The sequence below is a fragment of the Carcharhinus amblyrhynchos genome, chromosome 3 (assembly GCF_965287045.1).
Source record: "Carcharhinus amblyrhynchos chromosome 3, sCarAmb.v2.hapA, whole genome shotgun sequence".
NCBI lineage: Eukaryota > Metazoa > Chordata > Chondrichthyes > Carcharhiniformes > Carcharhinidae > Carcharhinus > Carcharhinus amblyrhynchos.
The window spans coordinates 82937444-82964455 of NC_137326.1; the positions used below are offsets into that span (position 1 = coordinate 82937444).

A 27012-nucleotide genomic window follows, 5' to 3' on the forward strand; every position below is an offset into this window, starting at 1 on the left:
AACCTATGCCCCCTAGTAATTGACTCTTCCACCCTGGGAAAAAGCTTCTGACTGTACACTCTGTCCATGCCCCTCAATCTCGTAGACTTCTGTCAGGTCTCCCCTCAACCTCTGTCGCTCCAGTGAGAACAAACCAAGTTTCTCCAATCTCTCCTCATAGCTAATGCCTGCCATACCAGGCAATATCCCGGTAAATCTTTTCTGTGCCCTCTCCAAAGTTTCCACATCCTTCTGGTTGTGTGACAACCAGAATTGAACACTATATTCCAAGTGCAGCCTCACCTAAGGTCCTATAAAGCGTCAACATGACTTGGCAAATCTTAATCTCAATACCCTGGCCAACAAAGGCAAGCATGTCATATGCCGCCTTGATTATCTTCTCCACCTGCTTTGCCACTTTCAGTGACTTGTACACCCAGATCCCTTTGCCTATCAATACTCTTAAGGATCCTGCCATTTACTGTATATTTCCTATCTGTATTAGACCTTCCAAAATGCATTACCTCACATTTGTCCGGATTAAACTCCATCTGTCATCTCCCCACCCAAGTCTCCAACTGACCTATATCCTGCTGTATCCTCTGGTCCTCGTTGCTATCCGCAAATCCACCAACATGTGTTGTCTGCAAACTTACTAATCAAACCAGTTACGTTTTCCTCCAAATCACTTTTATTTATATATGTAAATATGTGTATATATTACAAATAGTAAAGGTCCCAGCACTGATCCTTGAGGGATGCCACTTGGCACAGCCCTCCATTCAGAAACATATCCTTCCACTGCTACCCTCTATCTTCTATGACCAAGCCAGTTTTGTATCCACCTTGCCAGCTCACCTCTGATCCCATGTGACTTCACCTTCTGCACCAGTCTGCCATGAGGGATCTTGTCAAAGGCCTTACTGAAATCCATGTAGACAACATCCACTGCCCTACCCTCATCAATCATCTTTGTCACTTCCTCGAAAAACTCGATCAAGTTCATGAGACACCACCTTCCCTTCACAAAACCATGTTGCCTTTCATTAATACTTATTTCCAAGTGGGAATGAATCCTCCCCAATAATTTCCCTACCACTGATGTAAGGCTCACCAGCCTGTAATTACCTGGATTATTCTTCTACCCTTCTTAAACAAAGGAACAACATTGACTATTCTCCAGTCCTCTGGGACCTCCCCTGTATCCAGTGAGGATACAAAGATTTCTTTCGAGGCCCCAGCAATTTCCTCTCCTGCCCCTCTCACAATTCTGGGATATATCCCATCAGGCCCTGGAGACTTGTATACCTTGAGGTCCCAGCTTTGGTCACTGTGCAAATATGTCTGTGTATTGGCTATCAGTTCGTACATGTTTATTTCCATCTGTGCTTTCAATTCATTCGTTCATTTTCTTAAGAGTGCTGCATGCATTCAGATACAGAGCTGTTAACGTTTTTGCAATTTGTGACTTTATCTCCAGGTGTATCCTTAAGTTTGTACTCTGTTCCTTCCTGTTACAGTCTGGTTATCATTACCTAAAACACTACCTTTTTTTTGTTGTCTCATTCTTGCCCATTGACTTTTATTACATTTCCTCTTACATGATCCCATCTCCACTATTTAGTTTAAAGCCCTATCTATTGCCCTAGTCATAATTTCCCCAGAACACTTGTCCCAGAACAGCACAGATGAAGCTAGTCCCAATCGAATGCTAATACCACTGCCCCATAAATGAAAAACCCATTTTTCCAACACATTCACATCTCTATCCTATTTGCCCTTTTGACAATTTGCACGTGGCTCAGATAATGATGCAGAGATTATTAATTTTGTGGTTCAACCTTTTTAGTTCCATCCTTAGCTACTTATTCCCAACTATGTCACTGGCACCCACCTGTACTCAACAACTGAACCCTCCCTCTCCCATTACAAGTTCCTCCCCAGTTATCAGATGTCCTGAATCCTGGCACTGGGCAGCAACACAGCCATTTGAACTCATGTTCTCAGCTGCAGAGAACTGTCTATCCCCCTTACCATACTGTCACTCACTTGAATAGTTTCTGGTACCACAGTTTAGTTCACTTATGTATCCTGCAGACCCCACTGCCATCCATACAAGCTACAAGGACCTTGAACAATTGCAGAAGTTGCAAAGTAGAGAAGGTTAACCTTTGGACAAATTTAAGATTCAGTAATAAAAGGCAAAGATACAAAAAATTCATTGATTGAGTCCCCCATTGATGTTCATGGCTAAGGCAGTTCTTAAAGCTGTAGTTCTCATTATTTTTCTGGAATTTGTAGTCTTCTTTAGAATTCCTCTGTCTGTTGTCCACAGTACAATATGAGCAGGTAGTGTCTATTCAGTTGAAAGAGAGAGAAGCAAGCAGATGCTTTGCTGCCCTCAGATATTCCTTCTCCCGATTATTGTTTCTGATGTGCAATAGAAAATTATCTATTTATTTGTGTTAATCAAGGAGTTTTCACCTCCCATGAACAAAACAATCAACATAGCGTTCACTCCCAGCAATTTACACTGGAACTCCAACGCTGACATTCCCATCGAATGAAACATTTGTTTTGCTGGCTACTGAAATGAAAAGGGAATAAAATTACAATGTCTCATTTGCAATATGACCAAATTGATGTGAATGTAACACACAAAGAATAGCCATTATCTTCCAGTTATCATCTTTTTTTTATGAAAATCTGTTGCAAAAAATCACCACTTATTTTCTAATTGTCATAATAGAATGAATCACTTGAAGAATTTTTAAAAGTTACAACTTTGAGTGGAGATAATTTGTGTTACTGTGAAACCTGTGATGAGAAAACAGAGACTGAGATGGTGAGTTAATGTTCTGTTCTTTTCTCAAACAGCTACTCTCTAATTTTGTTAATTGGGACATGAAAAATGCTCTAAAGGATGGATACAGTATTACTGGGGGTATGTGAAACGCATAACTGAGACTTTACCACTGACAGATGTTTAAGCAAGATCCTGTTTAAAATAGAAACTGATATTTAAGTAAATATTATAGACAGCGGGTAGTTGCAGTGGAGCTTTTCCCACTTGCCAAAATGACAAAAATCTGTGCTTGGGACCATTATTAATTATGCACTGGCGAGTTCTCCTGGTGGGCTGGCAGCCAATTCATCTGCCAGTTGTTTTGAAGGTCCTGGCACCATATTTAAACACCAATCCAGCACACTTGTACCAGTGTCTCTCTAGCTCACTTGTCTTCACCAGACTGTGACAGCAATCCAGAGGGAAGAGGCAAGCGGCCTGAAGAAGAAGACAGCATCAGCTTTCAGCCTCCAGCCACTCGAGGCCCTTATTTGAGGAGTCCAGGCTCACCGATGTGCTCGCTCAATGGGATGTCTCAAGAAAGCACACAAACCTTACCACTTTGGTTTGGGAGGCTGCTGCCCAGGAGGTAGTGCAGTTACTACCTGCTCAAGAAGCACCATCTAGTGTAGGAAGGGGATGAATGATCTCATCCACTCTGCCAGAGTAAGCCCTCTCTTAGCTCCCTTCACTAGCAAACTCTCAGCATGGCATCAGTTACTCAAACAGCAACTCTCTTTATGGGTCTCTCATATGTTCAGTTGCAGGAAACATATCATAACTTGTTCTCTCAACTTTGCCATTCACAACATCCCATCTGCCTGTTGCTCAGACTCCATTCTCTGTCTGTTCTGGCAAGGTGACATACTTTTTACACAACCTCTGCTTCATTCCCTCTGATCACATCGCTCTCTTTTGTCTCCATACACATCAAACTTGCTCACAACAAGCGACAGCAATTTGATGGGGAGGGATAGCAGAAATCATTGGTGTCAGCAGTTTCAAGGAGGCCACTGTAGAGCTTACCATTTGAGGACAAGAATCGCTCCCATGATGACATAAAGCTTGGCCTCCCACAACAATCTATTACAAATCCCCCTACACCCAATCCTGCAATTTACACAGAGTGTAAAATACTCTGAATTAGCTTCAGCTCATCCACTCAAACTGGCCTTCTGTAATTTGCAGGTACCAGCACAATGTGGCCTCATGGCCAATTTAGCAGCTCTCCCAGCCTTTGGAGCACATCTGAGAATGAGGGGGCCCAGGAAGAACTGTCACAGCATTGCCAGCTTCAATATCCAGCTATGCTTCTGACCATCCAGGGGCTTGAATGACTTCCAAGCCCCTTGGTGCAGCCATCCCGCCTAGCTTTCATTGGCAAAAACTGGTAGTGAATTCATGTTGGCTTCTCATGGCACTGGAGGGTCAGCAAATTTCGGGAGTGGGTGAAGCCAGCGATGACTGACCTTGCATATATAAATTGCTAACCTGATTCACACCCTCATGTGAGATTTTCTGGCCAAAACATGATTTAATCCTGAGTGTGCAAGACTGGAGATATACCCCCAAAGTTCCTGTTTCCAAAGAGGATCATGGATAATAGTAACACAAAATACAGCAGCTCCAACCTGCTTAGTGTTCATGTAAACCATCTTGATTGTGCCAGATGAACAGGTTCCCACCTATTGTCTGCCACCTAATGTTTCCTCCTCCAGTAATACAAGGGATACCCTTTAAACCATTTTGTCTGAGTTTCTTGCAGCCTTGTCAGAATCTAGTTTCTTTCCCCTTGGTCTTCTCTTTGCCTTCCACTGTTTGTTGTCTTCATCCGCTTCCTTGCCCCTCTGACTGCCATCGTCAACTTTGCTCTTACCCCCACTTGCAGAGCCGTCCTTCCACATTGTCCCTCTTATCTTTCCTAAGTCAACCCCAGCACCTCCCCCCACACCCAGTTGAACTTTGGATTTTGTTGCGGTGGTTGCATAAGTCCCACAGCTCAGTGCTGTCGAGATAGACACTGGTGTGTGGCACCAGAGGGAACCCTAACCCAGATGCAGTACTGATCTGACTTGGACCCTCCTGTGTCATCATGACTCCTGCGGCAGATGCTGAAGTCCAGCTCAACGTGGAGAGGGAGGGTGGGAACTGCCTTGCCCTGGAAGAGTGGTGTATAGAACATCTGGAGAGATGCAGCATTATAGCAGAAAGTTGTTGCACTTTCTGTGATGTCTCTTGTTAACTGAGGACTATCTTCTGCGTGCCACTCTTTAACAATTGGGTTTAGACCAATGTAATTTCACACTGGCATGATGTGAAATTGAAAGGCCTGATGGGATTTGCCTGTGGGCCGCTGTCTTAATATTCATTCATGAGATTCAAATGAATGCAAATAGCATTAACCTGCCATTGGGAGATTTGAAATGTAACTTTACACCAGCAGATTTCTGAATTTTTGGCTCCCACCAGAATCTCCACTCCCACCTGCCACCAAACTCGCCACAGGCTGCATTGGAGAATTGTTTGGGTGTTTTTTTGTTCTTAAGTCACTTTTTGAAGAATTGTTCACCCAAATCTGGGATCTGTTATGTGGAATTGCACAGAAAACAATTATCAGTGATGCAATAAACACAGCAAACTAGTATTCAGAGGTCACTTAGACACAGATCAGAGATTGAGGTAGGAGTGAATGATCAGAAGTGATATGATTCTGTATAACTTGGACCTGGGCTGGAACAGTAAAACACGCAACAGCAGATATTCCAATAGCTTCAAAAAGTGTCATGTTTGTCCTTGACCATTCAAAAATGATGTCAGTATATATCTGGTTGTGAGGCATAGGTCAGATCTGTGTAACATATGTGATTGAGTTCTTTCCATCAGTGCTAATATCTTCTAAATGATCTAGCAGGAATAATGGATTGTTAAAGTGCTGATATTACTTAAATTTTGTCCAAGTTCAGAAATCCCAATTGCAGTTTTAGTGGGGAGTGTAGATGGTATATTTTCCAGGTCAGAATAGTGAGTGGCCTGGAGTGGAGTCTCCAGGTGCTGGTGTTTCCATGCATCTGCTGCCTTTGTCCTAGGTGATAGAGGTCAAAGTGCTGTCTAAGGAGCATTGAGGCCCTGCAGTGCAGCTTCTAGATGGTACACACTGTTACCACTGTGTCTCTGGTTGAGAGAGTGAATGTTTCTGAATGGGGCCAATTAAGTGACTTCTGTGTACTGAATGCTGTCAAACATCTTGGCAGCTACACTTATTCAGGCAATGGAGAGTATTCTGTCACAGTCCTGACTTGTGACCTGTAGATGGTAGACAGGCTTTGGGGAGTCAAGAAGTGAGTTACCCACTACATGATTCCTCGTGTCTGACCTACTCTTGTAGCCACAGTATTAATATGGCTGGTCCAGTTCAGTTTCTGTTCAACAGGGGCGCCCAGGATATTAATAGTGTGTATTCAAAAATTGTGTTTTGTGGCTGGATATATGGTCAAATCTTTGTAGAATATTTGGCTGAGTTCTTTACATTGGTGCTAATATCTTATAAATAATGTAAGATGAGCTATTGAATGATTGTCTGAGATCACATTATGATGAGAAAAAGTACAGGAATAAGATAGAGAATCTGGTGAACTGGTGTGGTGACAAAAACCTCTCCTTCAATATCAACAAAATAAAGGAGGTTGTCATTGCCTTCAGGAAACGTAGTGGAGAATATGCCCCTGTCTATATCAGTGGGGACAAAGTAGAAATGATTGAGAACTTCAAGTTTTTTGGTGTCCAGGTCACCAACAACCTATCTTGGTCCCCCAACACCACCCCACCCCCCATGCTGACTCTATAGTTAAGAAAACCCATCAACCCCGAACTTCCTCAGCAAATGAAAATCTGCTCCTTTCAAATTCTTCCCATAAAAGGTACTGAATGGTCTTGACAGATTAATTTGGAGGCACAATCTTAGTGTAAGGGGCTAATCATTTGGGACAGAGATGAGAAGAAATTGCTTCACTCAAGAGGGTTGTAAGTCTTTAGAATTCTTTACTTAAGAAGGTTGTGATTTTTGGTGTCTCTGGCAAACAAGGGATGTAGGTGGGGAAAATAAAGCTGACACAAAAAATTAACACTACTCATATTGATTGGTGGAGCAGGTTCAATGGTGCGTATTCTATAATCCCTGAATTATTTGAACATTAACCTTCTGTCAAATGTTTGATTCCTTTGCCCATTGTGAATGTGTGCCATTGACAACTAAAAAAGGGTCACTATTCCTGTTCTATAACATTCAGTCTGCACCAGTTTTTTTGAATGTTACTGCAAGAATATAAATTGACATCAACATAACTTCTTGTCTGTCTCCTTTTTAATTTCAGCGATACTATTTTGAAAGTCTGCCAAAGATATTGGCTCTGCAGGTGAAAAGATTTGAATTTGACTATGTCAGGATGTGCTACATAAAGCTGCATAACACTCTGGAGATTCCACTGAAGTTAAAATTTCAGAAGAAAAAGGTACAGATTTGGCTTGCTTTTTTACTTTGTCATATTTTGTCTTTTTATGGGTTACTAGCTTCTTGGAGTAGGAACAATGACAAAGTGGCACAGGCTTCATTTGAATTTTTAAATTAAAGAGCAATTAGTGCCTCCCTGTTATTTTAAGAACTTGTTGGATTTGCAAATTAATTGTCCATTAAAGTTTTGAAAGAAAGTTATGCCTGGTAATTAACAGTGTAAGTTTAACTTAAATTTTTAATGCAATGCATCAAACTCTCTGGTACAGAAGGAAAACAACTGGAACTGTGGAGTATCATTCTTTCAGGTAGTGAATTGTTATTAAAGATTTTTAAAATGTCAGGCTTTAAACTTATGACATTCTGTTAGTCTATTTTCTGTGTCTCCCTTGATCCAATTTTTTAATTCCTCTTTGGGAATAATATTAACCTGAAGTGGCATAGGAAGCAAGACGTGATGGCAAGGTTGGCCTGTTAGTGTGCATACAACCCAGAAATAAGTGTGGTTAAGTTTTTGTTTTATAATTGAGCTGCATAAATATTATTTGTTTCCACCACTTTCCTATATTTTCTATTTTGGCAGTGAGTTTTTCGCTTGTGTTAAATAGTAAGATAGGACTTACTGCTAAACAGTAGTTGGGTTGTGAAAGGGAAGCTCAGTTAATGGTAGGATTGCTTTGTTCTGGGGGAGTAACTTTTGCGTATGGCTACAAGATGAGATCAATACAGGAACCTAAGCAAACCTCTCCAATGTGGAAAATCACAGGCAGAAATGTACATTGTTCTTGAAGTGTTACCAGCATCATATTCCTGTTCCTAATCCTCCGAGCATGGTCTGTGCTCTGTCTTGCTCAGCTGGAAGTCCAAACCTTGCCACCGTGGAATGTTGTGTCCAGAGGAGCTCAGTAGGAAACTTTAGCTGTTGAATATTGAAGGATGAGTCCAGATCCATTGAGACATCTGAAGCACGTTTTCAGCACGGTGATCGCTGGCTCAGTGACGACTCTGGATTACAATCAGCTTTCGTTATATTATTCCTGGGACTCATTTGAGTGGGTTCCTCAGAGGCGTTAGGAGCAAAACTCTACATGGGTGTCTCTTATCGCCAAGCAGCCAGATATAACTCTGCTTTTGAGGTGTGAATCAGTCAGGGAGTGTGGATTGGAATCTACGTGGTAGCTGCCAGAAATCTTACACAGACTTGTAATAAGCATCTTTTTGTGGTTAATTGAGAGTGGAAGTTCTTGTAGTTATGAACATGAGTACATGAAATATGAGCATTTGACCCCTTGAGCTTGTTCTAGCATTCAATAAGATCATAGCAGACCTATTTGTGTTTCAAATTCCACGTTCCCACTTACTGTCCCTAAATATTTGAATCCTTTGCTTAACTAGAATCTATCGACCTCAACCTTAACAATATTCAATGAGTCCATTTCCATTGCTTTCTGTGGCAGAGTTCCAATGTTGCACAATCCTCAGAGGGGAAAAAAAATCCTCCTCCTCTCTGGTCTAAAAGGACAACGCCTTATTGTTTCCAGATCCACGTAATGAATACACCTGGGTAATATGGGAGTGCCTAAGCTGTCATCTGTGTGCACTTGATGATGCCATACACCATAGCTAACTAGCCAGAGCTGTCTGGCAGTTGCAAGTTGGGGGTATGGTGACTTTGCTGTGCTTTATCAGTGACTATCAATCAGGTTCAGCTTGGCAGGGGTATTCAGAAAGCTGCAGACGCCTACCATGAGACCCAGGGCATCTGAGACACTGATGTTTTGGATATTGAGGTAGCTTACTCTTTCTTCCTCTTTCCTCTGGGTATCATCTGCTGTGATCTTTAACTCACTGCTCATTACCTCTTTGATAAGCCTATAAGGAGAAACTTGATATTGGGTCTGATTTTTTTTTTAACCAGGATGTTGTGCTCATTTTTTTGGTGCAAAAACTCGGTAAAGTTGGGCATGAAGCGAATAGTGCGATCCACGCCGGTTCCCCCTTTACCAAAGCCGGAAAATGACTGCACCTGAAAAGGGGTGGCGGTCATTTAAATGCATTTGCATGCATTTAAATTGATTTTAATGGGCTGTATGCCCGACTTTACTGGCACTTCCCCGTTTACTGTCGCGTTCGTCCATCCGGAATCAGCACGAAACAGACATGCTTCATAAAAGTCCAATTCGGATGCTCCAATTAGTGAGGAGATAGGTGCCTAGCATCAAACAGCTCTCTGTTTAAGATTGGTGAGGTGGGAGGGGGACCACTGCCACTCTGCCTGTGATCAATGGGGGAAAAGGCATGTCTGCAGCTTCTCTGCCTGAGATCGGTTGGGGGCTGGGGGGAGGAAGGAGGTCCACTGCCACCCTGCTTGAGATCGGTGGGGGAAAAGGGAGGGTGAGGCCCATGATTTGTCTGGGGGGTGGGGAGATAGAGGTCAGCAATGTTGTAGGGGTGGGACAATGCCTATGAGGGCCAGGGTGAAGCATTAGCAGGCCCTTGAGGGATGTGGCAAGGGAGCAGCATTCTGTCCTTTTTTTTCTGTGCATGCACATTTGGAGACGCTGATTGGAGCTGTAAGGTTTCGGGCATGTTAAGTCCTGCCCATGGGCTTCTGCAGCACGATTCAGAATCACTTTTTTTTTTCAGGCAGAGTGCATGTGGGGGTGCCTGAGAACAGGTCTAAAAGTCATATCTGTAACACTCCCAGTTTCAAGCTGCAGCACTTAGAATCAAAATGGTAAAATAAGGTCCAGTGTGTGTGTCTGGTACATATGCTGGGGTTTCTGCTCCTGTTGACCTGATGCTGGTGCTATTCTTCATGCTGTTGGTGCTGGTTATCTTGGTCTTCATCTGAGAACCAATAATGACAGCATAAGCATCAGCCATGCTAACCTGATTAATCACAGTTGCAAATTGATTAGACACTAAACATCTGAAGTGAAATTCAACTGTAAACTCATGAAGTTTAATGTTTATTTATTGGTGTCACAAATAAGCATATATTAACACTACAATGAAGCTACTGTGAAAATCCCTTAGTTGCCACACTCCAGTGCCTGTTCAGGTACGCTAAGGAAGAATTTAGCATGGCCATACACTTAACCGGTAAATCTTTCAGACTCTGGGAGAAAACTGGAGTACCCGGAGGAAACCCATGCAGGCATGGGGAGAGTGTGCTGGCACAAGCAGTGACCCAAGCCAGGAATTGAACCCAGATCCCTGGTGCTGAGAGGCACAATGCTAACCATTATATCATCTCATAACAAGTTCTGTGAAAAAAGTATTTCAGAGGTGAAAATTGGCTGAGTTTTCAATACTAATGGGAATTTGAGATTGTAATTTCTACAGTACGCCCTTAATTATCCTGTGTTCCCACATTGTTCCAACCAGCGAGCTCTAGGAAGTTTGGGAAACCTGTATATCACCAGTTAAATCTCAAAACCCATGTTAAAATCACTGTTAACAAGAGAGTAACTCACCCTCCTGAAGGGATTAGATACAGGCAGTCTAACATGCTGCACTTATCTGAGGGCTTAAAATCAGTTTGTTAATTTCAGCACTCTTCAAACTCCACCCACTCCCAAATTTGCTTGTTCCTGCAAGTAAAAATTTCCACATTTATTTCTATTATAATAGTTTAGAATTCTAATTTATCTTCCTTAATTTTCTGTATGTTCTCAGTCCACAAATGCCATTGGTTAAGGAGTTACTCTATTGGTCTCATTATTGATTAAGGTCCCAGATACTTCATTTTCCTTGTCTTTCACTTCCAAAAGTTACCGCACAACATGTTTTCAAACTGAAGGATGCAGAAACATTTACCAGCGGCATATGCCACACAATACTTGATTCCAACAAGACTAAAACCAATGTATCTCAAATTAGGTTTGTTTCATAGAATCATTGTGGCACAGAAGGAGGCCACTTGATCCGTTGGTAGAATTCTATGAAGTCCAAATAAGTTGGAAAAATGGTGTAAAACTCTTTATTTATTCATGCTAGGCAAGCATTTATTGTTCATAATTGCCCTTCAGAAGGTGGTAGTAAGTTGCCTTCTTGAACCACTGAAGTCCATGAGATGTTGGTATACCCACAATGCTGTTAGAGAGGGAGTTCCAGGATTTAGACCTAGTGACAGTGAAGGAATGGTGATATATTTCCAAGTCAGGGTGGTGACTAGCTTGGAGGGGAACTTCTAGCTGGTGGTGTTTGCACATTCCTGACTTGTGCCTTGTAGTTGGTGGACAGGCTTTGGGGAATTTGTATGTGATTTATCAACCACATAATTCCTAGCCTCTGATCTAGTCTTGAAGCCACAATATTTATGTCTGGTCTGAGTTCCTGATCAATGGGAACACAGACTGTTTTAAAATGGGGGGGTTCCATGATGAGAATGCCATTGAATGTCAAGTGGATTCTCTCTTGTTCCAAGTGACATTTTGTGCCACACGAATGCCAGGCAGTGATCACCGGCAACAACATCCAGGCTTGGACTGACAAGTGACATGGACTTGCTGCATTTTGAACTTGATTACTTCTGTATCTGAAGAGTCATAAATGGTACTGAACATTACGCAATCATCAGTGAACATCCCCACTTCTGGTGTTCATGATGGAAGGAAGGTCATTGATGAAGCAGCTAAAGATAGTTGGGCCTAGGACATTACCCTGAGACATTCCTGACCTGATATTCTGGAACCAAAAGATTGACTGCCAACAATCTCCACCATCACCTTCTTTGCTAGATATGGCTCAAATCATGGAAGAGTTTTCCATTTGATTCTTGTTGTATCCAGTTTTTTGCTAGGAGTCCTGGCTGGCATGATTGGTCAAATGCTGCCTTGATGTCATGGGCAGTCACCTCACCCGCTGGAGTTCAGCTCTTTTGTCTGTGTTTGAACCAAGTTTGTAAACAGAGTGAACCTGGTAGATCCCAAACTGAACGTCTGAGAAGGCTATTGCTGAGTAAATACTCCTTGATTGATTCTTTCCATCACCACCTTTTATTGATTAAGAATAGACAGATCGGGCATTCCTGGATTTGTTCAACTTTATCTATACAGGACAAACTTGGACAATTTTTGATATTGCTGGATAGATGCAAGTGGTGTAGTTGTACTGGAACAGCTTGGCTAGTGGTATGGCAAGCTCTGCAATACAGAACTATTCTTGGAATGTTGTCAGGGACCATAGCCTTGGCAGTACCCAATGCCTTCAGCCATTTCTTGATATGTGGAGTGAATCGAATTGTCTGAAGACTGGCATCTGTGATGCTGGGGACCTCTGGAGGAAGTTGAGATGGATCATCCACTCGGTACTTCTAGCTGAAGATGATTGCAAATGCTTCAGCCTTGTCTTTTGCATTGATGTGTGGGGCTCACCCATGATTAAGGAAGATGATATTTGAGAGTTATTTAATTGTCCACCACCATTCACAATTGGTTGTGGAAGGGCTACAGAGTTTCAACCTGTTTCATTGGTTTGAGCTTCGCTTAATTGTGTTTATCACTTGCTACTTATGTGGTATGCAAGTAGTCCTGTGTTCACCAGATTGACACCTAGAGACCAAACGGAATCACATTAGAAACCATCAGTTTGAGGACTTCACATTTCATTGTGTGTTCTATCTGCCCATTTACCAACATTATGATAGTTGCCTCATCATCCTTATTCCTGGCTGGTTCAACCTGGCTATCTACAATAGATGAATTTCTTCCTCTTCAGTGATTGCCATCGCCTTTTTCTCAGCTGGCATGCAGACCATTCTGACATTGCTGTCACTTACACATATCAAACATAAAGTCACCATAGTCCTGGATGATCATAGGCTGTGACTGGTGGCGATTTAACTTGAGAATGGCAAGGCTGAGAAGTCAGGGCTTTTCATAAACAACCTCAGCTGGTATAGGGATATTAGCCTGTGCTGTTGGTGTTGCTAACCAGCTGACTAGCCAACTGAGCTAAACCAGCTCTGTAATAAACCAAAAGTAGATTTAATATTGTCAGCTGACTGTTTCATCAATGAGAAGCTTTCCCACTGCTAAATTGAGTTTTGCATGAACATCTCCGGCACTTAGAGTTTTAATTATAATTTGAGTGGGAAAGGCGAAAAGATCGAGGCTGGAATTTTACGGTCCTGCACACACTAGAAATCGGAGCAAGTGAAGGGTAGACCATGGAAAGGTTTATTGACCTCAGGCAGGATTTTATGGTTTCGGGATGAGTGCGACCATAAAATCCAGCCCAGAGAGTGGAGGTTGAGCACAGCTCCATTTATAAGATTGGAAAATACACTGACAAGATCATGGCCAACAAATCCTTGCCAGCATGTGTAGTAATCTAATAAGAGAAAAAAATACATTTACACTATAGGTTTCTTTTATCATGACCATGCTATTAAAAACCAGCAAACTTGATTTACACAAAAGTTTCAGCTTAATTTCTTTTCACAGATTGGAGACACTGATAATACAGAGTGGTGTTTGATCCCTATGGTAAGACTTTTTCACCTTTTCTAATATTCTAATGGTAGTGGTTAGCACTGCTGCCTTACAGCACCAGGGGCCTGGGTTCAATTTCAGCCTTGGTTGACTGTGTGGAGTTTGTACATTCTCCCTGAGTCTATGTGGGTTTCCTCTGGGTGTTCTGGCTGCCTCCTTTAGTCCAGAATGTGCCAGTTAAGTGGATAGGCCCAGCTAAATTGCCCCTTAGTGTCCCAAGATATATAGGTTATGGGGGATTTAGCAGGGTAAATGCCTTTGGTTACTGAGATAGGGCAGGAGAATGGACCTGGATTAGATGCTCAGTTGGAGAATTGGTGCAGATTCCAACTCTGAATCACCTCCTTCGGCATTAGGGATCCTATGGTTCTATGATTTGTTGGCAATGTATCTATTTCTTTGACAGTTGGGAATTGGTGAGAAAACTAATTTCTGGATCTCTTGGACAACCAGGGCTTTCTGATGACTGCCTAGCTCATGATTTAGATGTGCAACCCAAGTACAAGTGAACAGCGTGCACACGCAACAACAACCATGTTACCATCAGAAATAGCAGTGAGCTGACTATTGGAATTTGTAAGCAATGCTTTCACTGCTCGGGTGGAGTGATGCAGTCATGTCCAGAGCATGTGTCGCATTCTACTGTAGCCTGCATCTCCAATGTTGCAAGTTGTGTTTTCTTGACTTCAGTAAAACCTTCCACTGTACCAATGAAATGGAAGCTGAAACAATAGCAATTCAGCCATATGTTATGGATGAGGCTACACCTGTTCTTGTGGAGTTCGTCACTATTTCCTTGCCAGGAAGATGGGCTCCAAGCTTTTCTCCAAAGCCTTGTGCCAAATTGTGCTGGGTTTCCTCCATCTCCTTGACAGTGAAAGCCAGCTTTCTGATAGGTGTGCCAATGTGCCAGTAATTTCAGTGCATATTCTCATGACCATTTATCAACACAGCACAGCACCAGGTCCCTGGAGGATAATCCAAATGTGACCTCAGTCTTTCCCCTCGTGCCATTTTTGGATATCTGAAAAGAAAAAGCACAACAGTAGGGCGGGGGAGTGTATCAGTGAGCATGGTGCAAGATGTTTGGGTGATTTGTAATTATTATGTTGGTAGAGACTTATAAGATAATGAAGGGGCTAGATAGGGTAGAGGTAGCGAAATTCTTTCCACTTAGAAAGGATAGCAGAACTAGAAGGCACAGTCTCAAAATAACGGGGGGGGGGGGGGGTGACAGTTTAGATCAGAGTTGAGGAGGAACTTCTTCACTCAAAGTGTGGTGAGTCTCTGGAATTCTCTGCCCATTTGAAGTGGTGGAGGCTACCTCACTGAATATATTTAAATCATGGGTAGATAGATTTCTGATTGACAAGGGAATTAAGGGTTATGGGGAGAAAGTGGAACTAATCCACTTCAGATCAGTCGTGATCTTATTGAACGGTGGGGAAGGCTCAAAGGGCTAGATGGCCAACTCCTGCTCCTATTTCTTATGTTCTTAATAGCTGACAGTGTATGTAATCTGTTACATGGGTCTGAGGCTTATGGCAGTGATGCATTTGTGAGGATGAGCTGAAGTTAGAAAGATTAGGCATTAGTTGTGATTGATGGAGATGCTGATAGGTGAGAGATGGCGTAGTTGTGCATTGAAAAGCTGAATATTTTCAGATTGACATAAAACTCTCAAACTGTAAAGATCATGAGCCATAGAGTATCTCATTATCTTTACAATACTGAATGTGATGTGTAGTGACATATGTACTTATGGTTTATTTTTCTCCTAAGAAATGTTACTTAGCAGCTTGTTAATATGCCAAGCCTATTCCTAAGTGTGCTTGAGAAGGTGTTGGTGAATCACCTTCTTGAACCTTCCATGTGAGGTAGGTACACCCACAGTGCTGTCAGGGAGGATGTTCCAGGACTCTGACCAGCAACAGTAGAAGAACAACAATGTATTTTCAAGTGGGTGAATGTATCTGCCTTGGAGGGGAACTAGTAGAAACCCTACAATGCCATTTCAGCCCATTGAATCTGCACCAACTCATATCCTGGTTACCCTGTAACCACACGTATTTGCTCCATTAATCCCCCTAATCTACATCCCTTGGGACACTAAGGGACAAGTTAGCATAGCCGATCCACCTAACCTACACATCTTTTGGACTGTGGAAGGAAACCCACACAGACATGCAGAATGCACAAACTGCACACAGTCACCCAGTACCGTAATTGAATCTGGGTGCTAACCATTGCCACAATCTCGCACTTGTAGATTGGTGTAACACCTGCCCTTGACTTTCTAGGTGGTCAAGGTCACGGATTTGGAAGGTGCTGTTGAAGGAGTCTTGGTGAGTTGTTGCAGTTCATCTTGTATACATGGAATACACTGCTGCCACTGTGCATGGAATGAGTGAATGTTTAAGTTGGTGAAAGCAGTGCCAATCAAAAAGGTTGCTTTGTTCTGGATGGTTTAGACCTTCTTGAGTGTTGCTGAAGCTGCAGTCATCCAGGCAAGTGGACAGTATTCCATCACATGCCTGATTTGGCCTTGTAGATGGCTTTAGAGAGTGAGGAAGTGAATTACTTGCCACAGGTTTCCTAGCCCCTGACTTGCCCTTGTAGCCACATTATCTAATATGGCTAGTCCAGTTCAGTTTCTGGTTAATGGTAACCTTCAGGATGTTAATAGTGAGGAATTCTGTGATGGTAATGTCATTGAAAGTCAAAGGACGATGTTAGGTCCTCTGTTGTTGGAGATGGTCATTGCCTGGCATTTGTGTGGTGCAAACATTTTCTTGCCAATTGTCAGCCCAAGCTTGGATATTTTCCAACGTTGATATCGATATTAAGACCCACTTTTGTGTTAGAAACTTACATCAGTTAAGTTGCTGTCCTGTTCTAAAGACTTTGAAGTTTAAACTGCAATTGTTATTTCCTTAATATTGTACTTCAATCTCTCTCTCTAGGAATACACTACATACGAGCTGTTTGCAATATGTGATCATTTGGGAGGATATGGCAGTGGCCATTATGTTGCTTACATTAAACCAGTTTCTCACAGTAATTGGTACTGTTTCAATGATAGAATTGTCAAAGAGGTAAACGTTTTCTTCTTTGAGACATATATTCTAACTGTAGATTCATAGATCTTTACAACAGAGAAAGAGGCCCTCTCACACCAATCAACAAAGACCTGATGACACCAATCCCATTTCCCAGCATGTGGCCCATAGCACTGGAGGCTATGGTGGAGTAAGAGAATATCTAAGCATAAAATCAAACATGTAACATTCGGGGCAATTTTTCAATCGCCTTAAGGAATCCAGATATATTTTGGAAGTTTAAAACCCATTACTTAAATAGATTTCTAGATATTTTGCTGTGCATAAAATAACTTCATAAAAGATAAAATTAATTTTACTTGGACAATGAAGGGATGAAGATTGTTCCTACATTCACTGCAAGCACAAATAGTGATATGCCTCAGAATTCAGCAAGAGCTAGAAAATGGGAATCTCAACGGTGAGATCTCACCTTTCAGATTTTCCCCAACACCTACCAATGAGGATCCTGCCCAGGAAAGTCAGGAATCTTATTTCAAAATATTTAAATATAATTAGCAGACTCCCCTCTGTATTGTTCCCCCTTAATTAGGAATTCCCTCCTCATCAACTTCAAGTCAACCAGGTTTACAACCGATTTTTCTTTTTATAACCAGTAACAAGGTGAAGGGAACCAGGGTGTACAGGTAAAAATAGCCCCCTGGAGGGAGGCACATGACTGGGAAGTGCCCTTGTGCAACTCCTGGCAATGACAATGTGCCAGAAGTGGTGCTGGGAGAGTGGGTGGAGGTGGGCTTTCAGTTAGACTTGTCCATGCCCTATGTTAGTGGTAGGGGGGGAGGGGAGGGGTGGGGATGGTAGTGGCAGGAGGCTTCCTGAGGGAGGGTTTGGGGTTGGGGGGGGCGCGCGCGCAGTGTCGGGGGAGAGAGCATGTGCATGGGGGCAGGTCTCTGTCCTTGGGAAGGAGGGGGGTCTTTTGAAATTTAAATTTTATTAAGATTGGTATGCCATTTAAAAGCAGCAGCCTGATCTCTGGAGTGTCAACATTGCTGACTGCTCACCTTACCTTCCCCTGCATCTCCTCCCCATACTGTGATGGTGTCAGACATACCGCAGTATTTTTTATAACCAAGTGTGGAAAATATGGAGAGAAAAGCCAACTTGCAGGGGGCAAACTGCACACCTGTTTTCTCTCCTAATCCAACACTTAAAAAAAAATGGAAAATTCCACCCATTATTTCAAGAGAGTATTTTAAGGTTAAAAAAAATCCACCAGTGTTTTCACACTGCTATCAGTGTAATGAGGCTATCTGTTGCTTTCACTTATCACTGACCCTGTTTTGAAACCCAGGTAGGGCCCAGCAGGTACTACCACTCAGCAGAGGCAGTTTAATTTTGGAATGCTACCCTTTCAAGATGAAAACCAGTTGGCCAAGGTGAAAAGGGTCATGGGTGGAATTCCCCCAAGCAGCCATGGGTGAGATCAATGGTGGGTGGAGCAGTAGAATTCAGCAGGAGACTCAAAGTCAGTTTGAGGCTGGCGTGACATTACAATGGTATCTTCCGATGCTGCCCACCGTAGCTGATTGGGAATCCCACTGGAGGCATAACTAATTACACCAGGGACAGAAGATATGGCTTTGTTTCCCATTGACCTCCAAAGCGGAAAACACGCCACGTGTCCACCACGGGACTCATTCCTGGATGGGAGAAATCTGCTGGTGGTTTCCTGAAATGTTCTTCAGCATTGAGTCACTGTTCTAATTACAAGTGACCACTCGGATCAATTATTGAGTGCCTATTTAACTCTGCAACCTGAATTCAGCTGAGCAGAGAACTACCATCTGATATTGGCAAATGCAGAAGCTGCTAGACCAATCAGAAATGCATACGGCAGGTTGTGTGGAAATGCCCCATCAGATACACCCCCAGATTACTGTCAAAAGCTAAAGGGTTTGTGCAGCAAAAATGCCCAAGACCTTGAATCCAGATTTGTCTGATGTCAAAGGGGCAGGAATCTTGAAGTTGCCATGTATCCTATATCAACATTCTGTAAATTCTGTTGGCTGTTCAATACCTTTAATATTTGATAAGTGGCCATACTTGGGCACATGATACACTGCCTGCACACAACCTAATTGTTCCTCCATGCAGCACATTTTTCACATACTGAGCTACTACATATACCATCCCCTGCTGCATCACCCCTCACCGCCACCAAATAATCCTGTCATTTTTGCAATAGCATATTTGTGTGATTTCTATGCTATAATTATGAACAAGAGTTTTGCATTCTTTGAACTAAAAAATGAAAATCCTTTAACCTTTTTTCAACCATAAATTAATTGGGGTATTACTTTTACAGGTGAAAGATTTCATTCCTGGATACTGCACTGACAGTACAGGTGACACAGCTTATATAAGGTAGAATGTTGTTAAACTGTGCTTCAGATTTAATGTCCTTGATTATCCCTTAGTTTGTTTACTACATTACCTTCCCAAAGGTTTCAGAATGTAAATTGTAAGATAAGAACTAATTTTTAACAATGTATTTATTTTAAACCGCAGATCAAATACAGCGTACATGCTAATGTACAGGAAGGCAGAAGTAAACAACTGTTTTGGTAAATATTATCTTCCATTCTGACACAGGATTGATCAATTTATATTCAGCAACTTATCTGTCTCACGTTCTCAAGCAGGATTTTTCAAATGTAAAGAAACATTTTGTGCAAATTCATACAACAGTAAAGCTCTTCTCTTGAGTTACTTAGAATAATAAATTTGAAAGCAGCAACATTTCACCCGAGATATACAGTCTTAGTATATTTTGGTAGTATTACACTGAACAACTGACTTGAATCAGGTTTTCAGCCATTTATTAATATTTTATTCTATACATGGACTACTTTATTTAAAAAATTAAATTCCAATGAGGTTGCAACATGAGTCAGTATAATTTATATATTTTGCACTTCAACATTCTTCCATTCAAATATTGACTTGAAAGGGTCAGATGGAACAGGTTAAGTGGAAAAATACCTTGTTATTTGATTGCATTCTGGAAAATAAATAGATAGAAAAGATCCTTATGGAGTCTCATTCTTTCTACTGTTAGAAAGGAGGTTATTGCTTGATAGGGCGGACGCAACACGGTTTCATTAAAGGGAAGTCGTGTCTGACAAATTTACTGGAGTTCTATGAGGATGTGTCTAGGGCAGTGGATAGAGGAGAGCCGGTGGATGTGGTCTTTCTGGATTTTCAGAAGGCGTTTGACAAGGTACCTCACAAGAGGTTATTGCAGAAGGTCAGGGGACAGGGAGTTGGGGGTAGGGTGTTAGCGTGGATAGAGGATTGGTTGTCAAATAGGAGGCAGAGAGTGGGGGTCAATGGGTGCTATTCGGATTGGTGGTTGGTGACTAGTGGGGTGCCCCAGGGGTCGGTGCTGGGGCCTCAGCTATTTACCATTTATATAGATGATCTGGAGGAGGGAACCGAGTGCAGGGTGTCGAAATTTGCTGATGACACCAAGATTGGGGGAAAGGCAAATTGTGCGGAGGGTGTGGAGAGTCTGCAGAAGGATCTAGATAGGCTGGGCGAATGGGCCAGGAAATGGCAAATGGAATTTAATGTTGGCAAGTGTGAGGTGGTCCACTTTGGTAGGAAGAATGGTAGGAAGGACTATTACTTAAGTGGCGAAAAACTGCAGCAGGCGACGGTGCAGAGGGACCTCGGGGTCCTTGTGCATGAGTCGCAAAAACCCAGCTTGCAGGTGCAGCAGGTGGTCAGGAAGGCGAATGGGATGCTGGCCTTCATAGCGAGGGGGATTGAATATAAAAGTAGGGAGGTCTTGCTGCAGCTGTATAGGGCATTGGTGAGGCCGCAGCTGGAGTACTGTGTGCAGTTTTGGGCGCCGCACCTGCGCAAGGATATTTTGGCCCTGGAGGGAGTGCAGAGGAGGTTTACTAGGCTGATACCGGAGTTGAGGGGATTGAGCTATGAGGAGAGGCTGAATAAACTAGGCTTGTACTCGTTAGAGTTTAGAAGAATGAGGGGAGATCTCATTGAGACGTATAAGATGATGAATGGGATGGATAGGATAGAGGTGGAGAGACTCTTCCCGCTCAAAAAAGACAGTAGGACTAGGGGGCACAGCCTCAAGATAAAGGGGAGGCAGTTTAGAACGGAGTTGAGGAGGAACTTCTTCACTCAAAGGGTGGTGAATCTCTGGAATTCTCTGCCCGTTGAAGTGGTGGAGGCTGCCTCGCTAAATATTTTTAAGAAGCGGGTTGATGGGTTCTTGATAAGAGAGGGGATTAAGGGTTATGGGGAGAGGGCGGGAAAGTGGAACTGAGCCACAACAGATCAGCCATGATCTTATTGAATGGCGGGGCAGGCTCGAAGGGCTAGATGGCCTACTCCTGCTCCTATTTCTTATGTTCTTATGTTATACCAGGTTTAGAGTGACGCAAGTTACTTCAATAATTTTGACTTTATTCCTCACAATGAATTATTTTCAGTTTGAAAGAAATGTGTGAGCATTGAGGTATCATTAATGGATTTTTGTCAGTTGCTCAGCATCGGACATGTCCAACTACCTTTTCGGTGAGGTAAATATTTCCACGCTATTAAATCACATTTGTGTAACAGCCAATTAATTTTGGAAACATGTCTTGTAAGGTGAGATTTAGTGATTGTTTAAATATTCTGCTCATCACTTCATAATCCAGTGTCTGGGATTAGTTTGAACCCACAATGGGTTTTGGATAGAAGGCAAGTATGAAATTCAATCACTGCCCTCAGCTTGAGGCCAAGGATATTTTAACTGGGCCTCCCCCAGATACCATCCATCAGCTACCCAGCTATAATGATGTAAAGCGACTGCTGGGCTGGAGGTTGTAGAAGACATTCAGGTTGCCAGAAGCCACCAGCCAATTTATAAAATTCTTAGTTAGACAGGGTAAATGTGGGGAGGATGTCTCTACTCATGGGACAGTGTAGGACGAGAGAGCACAGTCACAGAATAAGGGGGTGCTCATTTGAGATGGATCTAAGGAAGAATTTCCTCTCTCGAAGACTGGAATCCTTTTTGGAATTTTTGGAATCCTTTACCCCAGGAAGCTGTGGAGATTCAAGGCTGAGATCAATAGGTTTTTAATCAGATGAGGAATTAAAGGTTACAGAGATAAGGCAGGAAAGTGGACTTTGAGTGTTAGGTCAGTAATGATCTTATTAAATGGCTGAACGGGTTCAAAGTGCTAATGGTCTAATCTTGTTCCTATTTCTTATGGCTTTAACGCATAGCTCGTTCAGCGAGCAGTTATTTTGCAGAGAGGTGGATTTCAGAGGTTCTCAGGAAGGCTTTCTGCTTTTTGCACACAAACGAGTATTTTGATTACCCTGGAGGACTACTTCAAGGTCACCTGTAGAGATAAAGGAGCAAATTGCCCAATTTCTGCCAGGTTTTGAAATTAGCATCCTTTAATTTGCAGACAGACTGTGTCACTTTAAGACCAGTCTTACTGAGTGATTGGTTGTTCAGACCACATAATGTGCAGCATGGAGAATCTTTAAAAGCGAAGAGATTTTTCTAGTTTCCAAGTTGGAGTCCTATATGGACTAGTTCAAAGGATGCAGCTAATAAAACAACCTTGTAAATTTTGTTTATTTAATTTGAGAAGCCTCTGGCAGTCTATCATCATATTTGATGATAAGGATAAATGGTCTTTGTACTGCATCCAGCATTTAGGTGTGAATATCCCATTTTATGTAAAAAAAAATTGAAGGAAAAGTATGTACTCACCAGGATGCATCTATTCGGGCAAATAGACCCATTCAACTTTTCCAGGGAGGATGGAGGACTGGAGTCCATATTTCAATACCTCAGGTTTTATTTCCAGGCAAATGAAATAGGGGAAGAGGCAAAATTTCAAGCAATTGTACTGAGCATCTGTAGAAGTTAGACCTACAATCTTAATCACAGTCTCTCAGCCCTAGAATTGCCCCACTCCAATTCAATCAGTGAACCTGTGAATTTAGTGAAAGGTCATTTTCAATTCAAACCATCATTCATAATCTAGAGATTCAGATTTAATTTGACAGTGAGGGCCTCAGGTGAATTGATTGTGGTTTACATTGCTAAACTAATTTATCAGAGCATTGTGATTTTGGACTGCCTCTAAATCACATGCTATGGGATTGGTTAGTTTACGGGTTGAGCAATGATGCAACACAGCATTGATTATTAGCAGAAGTTGGTGTAAATTTCAATCAGCAATGGAAATAGCACTGGCCATGGAAAGTGCTGAGAAAGATTCATTCACAAGATCTATAGGACACATAAAATGGCACTGGTCACCCGTCAGGATGGGAACCTATGGCCAGCAATGGTGCCAAAATGGCAAAAGCAGTCATGAAATAGGAAAGAATTCCAGTCACCTACAGAACAAACCAATATAGTGAAAGCAATTAGACTGCTTGGATAACCACACTCCTGAATTATATACAGTCAAGGAGACCGAGTATCATTATTGACGCAAAAGAGGACATTTGATAAAACAGTGCAGAGCTGCATCATGACTGCCAATTACCTGACCAACCAAGATGTTACACGTACATAATATGAAAGAACCTGACACCACTGATTCTGAAATTTACTCTCTTTTTGATCTTAAACCAGTCAAGTCAGATCCTATTACTATAACACCCCATGTAAATGGGATACCAGTACGTATGGAAGTGGATACAGGGCCATCAGCCATTGTGATAACTGAGAACATATTTCGGTACTTGAGGGTACCAAACCATTGAACTTCGAAAGCACTTCTGCCAATTGATGAACATGGGAGATTCAATAAAAGTAAAAGGCACCACATTCGTACCAGTGAAGTCTTGAGTAGCAATCTGGCAGCTCCTGGTAATAATAGTGATGGGTGAAGGATGAAGCCTTCTGGACCATGATTGGCTTAAAAGAAGTCACGTTGAATTGGTCTGAGATCTCATGTGCAGGCAGGGGTACTTGCATAATTCTTAGAAAATATGGCAACATCTTCCATGAGAAATCAAGTAAAATCAAAAGCTTTCAAGCTAAATTTACATTGATCCAGAAGCAACTTTTTTCTTTCAGGGCATAGCTGGTACCATATGCCTTAAGGAAAAGTGAATGCTAACTTAATGACTTAGAGTGTCCCTTAGTGTCCCAAGATGTGTAGATTAGCTGGATTAGCCATAGTAAATGTGTGGGGTTACGGGGATATGGCAGAGAGAGAGCCTTGGTAAGGAACTGAGTCAGTGCAGACTCTGTGGGCCAAATGGCTGCCTCCTGCACCTGTAGGGAGTCCATGATTTAAATCAGCTGAAGAACTAGGCATTATCCAGCTGCTTCAGATTTTGGAAGAGGCAGCATTCATTGTCCCCATATTGAAACCGGACAAGGTATTTGTCACGATTATAAGCTAACAGTTAATCGGACCGCCAAGCTTGATCAATGTCTAATTCCAGGAATTGAAAATCTGTATGCAAAACTGTCAGGAGGTCAATATTACACAAAGCTGGATATGACTCACATGTACTAGCAACTCAAACTGGATAACAATTCCCAGGGATATGTCACAATAAATACACACAAGGGCCTTTTTCAATACTCATGCCTGCCTTTTAGCATGCCTTCAGCATGCACAATATTTTAAAGGATGACACAGAGATGGCAACCAAAGGTTGTAGTAAACTTTGACAACGTCCTTATAGCTGGATTGAGGGAGGCTGAGCATCGAGCAGACTTAGAATAGGTGTTAGGGGTCCATCTCGAGAGAAATGGATGTTTTATATTGCCCCAGGTAGGTCACCTTGGTACTGTGTAGATGCACAAAGATTACATCCCATGCAAAAAAAATCAAGGTGATAAAGGAGGTGCCTTCCCTCACAAAATTCAAATCATTTTTGGGGATGGTAAACTTCTATGGATGGGTTTTATCCAAATCATTTGTACTGGCCCCCTTGCATATTCTGCGAAAGAAACATCATTATCATTGGTCTTGGAATGATCCCCAAATAGAGGCTTTTAACAGAGTGAAGCAATTGCTGCATTCCTCAAACCTGTTAATACACTTCTAAAGAACTGATATCATCCTGCAACACTCTCCATATGGTATTGGTTCAGTGTTGTCCCATGAGATGAACAATGGCTCTGAAAGGCTGATAGGATGTGTGCCAGGAACCTTCTCAATGGCTGGAAGAAGGAATTCACAAATCAGGAACAAGGGACTATCCACAGTCTTTGGCATTGTGACATTTCACCTCTTAGGTAAACACTTTACCTGGGTTTCTGACCACAAACCAATTTTGGGGTTCGTCAAAGAGGATAAAACTATCCTGCTGATAACCTTGGCAAGAATTCAGTGATAGGCACCACCCACCGCCCTATCCTCACAATATAAAACTTATCCAATTTTCCTTGTCTTCAACATCGGCTTTATTCTCTCTCCACAGATGCTGTCAGACCTGCTGAAATTTTCCAGCATTTTCTGTTTTTGTTTTTTGTTTGATTCCGGTGTCTGCAGTATTTTGCTGTTATCACAATAAGCAACGTTTGCTATTTTGATGACCATCTTAAAATAACATGTTTTGAATTAAGTTATCATTATTTATTGTGTTGTATTGTATGCAGTGTTTACCATTGTCATTTTTCCTTTGTGTCAAAGGAGAGAATGTTTCTCTTCATCTGCAATCAAATAAATCAATAACAGTGAGAAATGGAAATGATGAACAAGGAAGAATGGGCGATGGAGCACACAATTACTCGCTTAGACAAAGCCAACAAGCTGCCTGCTGCAACACACACACTGCTTCAAAAAGGAATGACTCAGGAGTGAGAGAGGGAAATGAGAAAATGAGACAAACAAAAACATGTGAAACAAAGAAAAATAAAAGACAAACACAAGAAGCAGATGTGAGTGTTCGAAAAGAAAAGAGCATCGAAGGAGGTGAGATGGCTACACGTGAGAAAATACCAGCAGAGCAGTGTCAGGTAGATAGAAAAGAAAATATTAGGATTGAAAAGGACCCCAAGAGACAGCAAAGGAACAGTAAGAGGAAAGTAGAAAATGAAGGTGGTATGGATAAGGTAAACAAAAATTCCACTCGAAGAATCGGTGGACCAAAGAAAAATAAACAGCCTTCAGTATGTGAAGAGAAGCTGATTGTAAGTGAGAAAGAAAGCCAAGAGGAAGCTTTGTTAGAGAAGTCAAAGGAAGAGGAAAAAAAGCGAGAGCAAACGTGGGGGGAAATGAGTCCAAGGAGGAAGAGTGAATTAGAGTCAAGAGAGACAAAAACTAGAATTACAAAACTCACAGGCTGTTTTACTTGCTTTGTGGTGATTTTTTCAAAGAGGAAAAATGAACAAGTCAAATGTAGGAGCTTTCCTTGTTATAGAGGGGTGAGTAAAAGGAGAATCAACATTAAATCTGTTTGCACACCTAGTTCTTAATTATTATAATTGATCTGCGGTTTATGTGGATTTACACAAGAATTCAGTAATAATTGGCCCAACTCTTCCTTTTGAGGATTAGAACTGCTATTTCTGACCCAGATCAGATATTTAACATACACACTTAGTTTCCATGGATTTTTTTATCTGAGCAATCGTCCAATGAACGTGCTTGAAGTGTCTTGGCATAAAAAGAGGGTAGGGTAAGGTAAGGTGAGTGGATAAGGGGTTGGGTAGATGAGATAAATGAGTAAGGTGTTAGAGAGCTTAGCTAAAGGGATAGAATAGCTAGGGTGAAGGAGTAGGATAGTGAGATCAGGTCAGGGCATGTTAAGGGGTGTGTGAGTCAGGGATGAAGTGGGGTCAAGAGAGGTAGGAGGAGGATGAGTTGCTGGTGAAGCGTGGTCAGGTTGGGGCTACTGGAGTAGATGGGGGCAACTTGATATTGGGGGGGAGGTAAAGAACCAGTCAGGAGTTAGGTGGTGAGATCGGGTGAAGTCAAGTTAGTGAGGAGAATGAGGGTGAGGGTAGGAGTCAGATAGTGGGGCCCAATCAAGTCAGGTCAGGTTCGGGTGGGAGTTGGAGTACAGGGGGAGAGTACGTTAGTGCATTTGGGCTGGGGGAGGATGAAGGCAGGT

At 42.1% G+C, this 27012-nt stretch overlaps 1 protein-coding gene across 4 annotated transcripts in view; it reads left to right on the forward strand.

The window, feature by feature from the left end:
• Window positions 1–26718, forward strand: part of LOC145341424 (ubl carboxyl-terminal hydrolase 18-like) — a 40360-nt gene extending 13642 nt beyond the window's left edge. The window contains exons 6-14 of one of the 4 annotated variants that reach the window (XM_080186366.1): window positions 2729–2824; window positions 7195–7332; window positions 7601–7639; window positions 13784–13825; window positions 16132–16176; window positions 16795–16926; window positions 19256–19314; window positions 19459–19514; window positions 25590–26718. In XM_080186366.1, coding sequence (XP_080042492.1) covers window positions 2729–2824; window positions 7195–7332; window positions 7601–7639; window positions 13784–13825; window positions 16132–16176; window positions 16795–16926; window positions 19256–19314; window positions 19459–19514; window positions 25590–26374 — 1392 coding nt within the window. In that variant the 3' untranslated portion in view covers window positions 26375–26718. The remainder of the gene's footprint in view (window positions 1–2728; window positions 2825–7194; window positions 7333–7600; window positions 7640–13783; window positions 13826–16131; window positions 16177–16794; window positions 16927–19255; window positions 19315–19458; window positions 19515–25589) is intronic. The other 3 variants (XM_080186367.1, XM_080186368.1, XM_080186369.1) reach the window with 3 other exon arrangements.
• The last annotated feature ends 294 nt before the right edge of the window (window positions 26719–27012 follow it).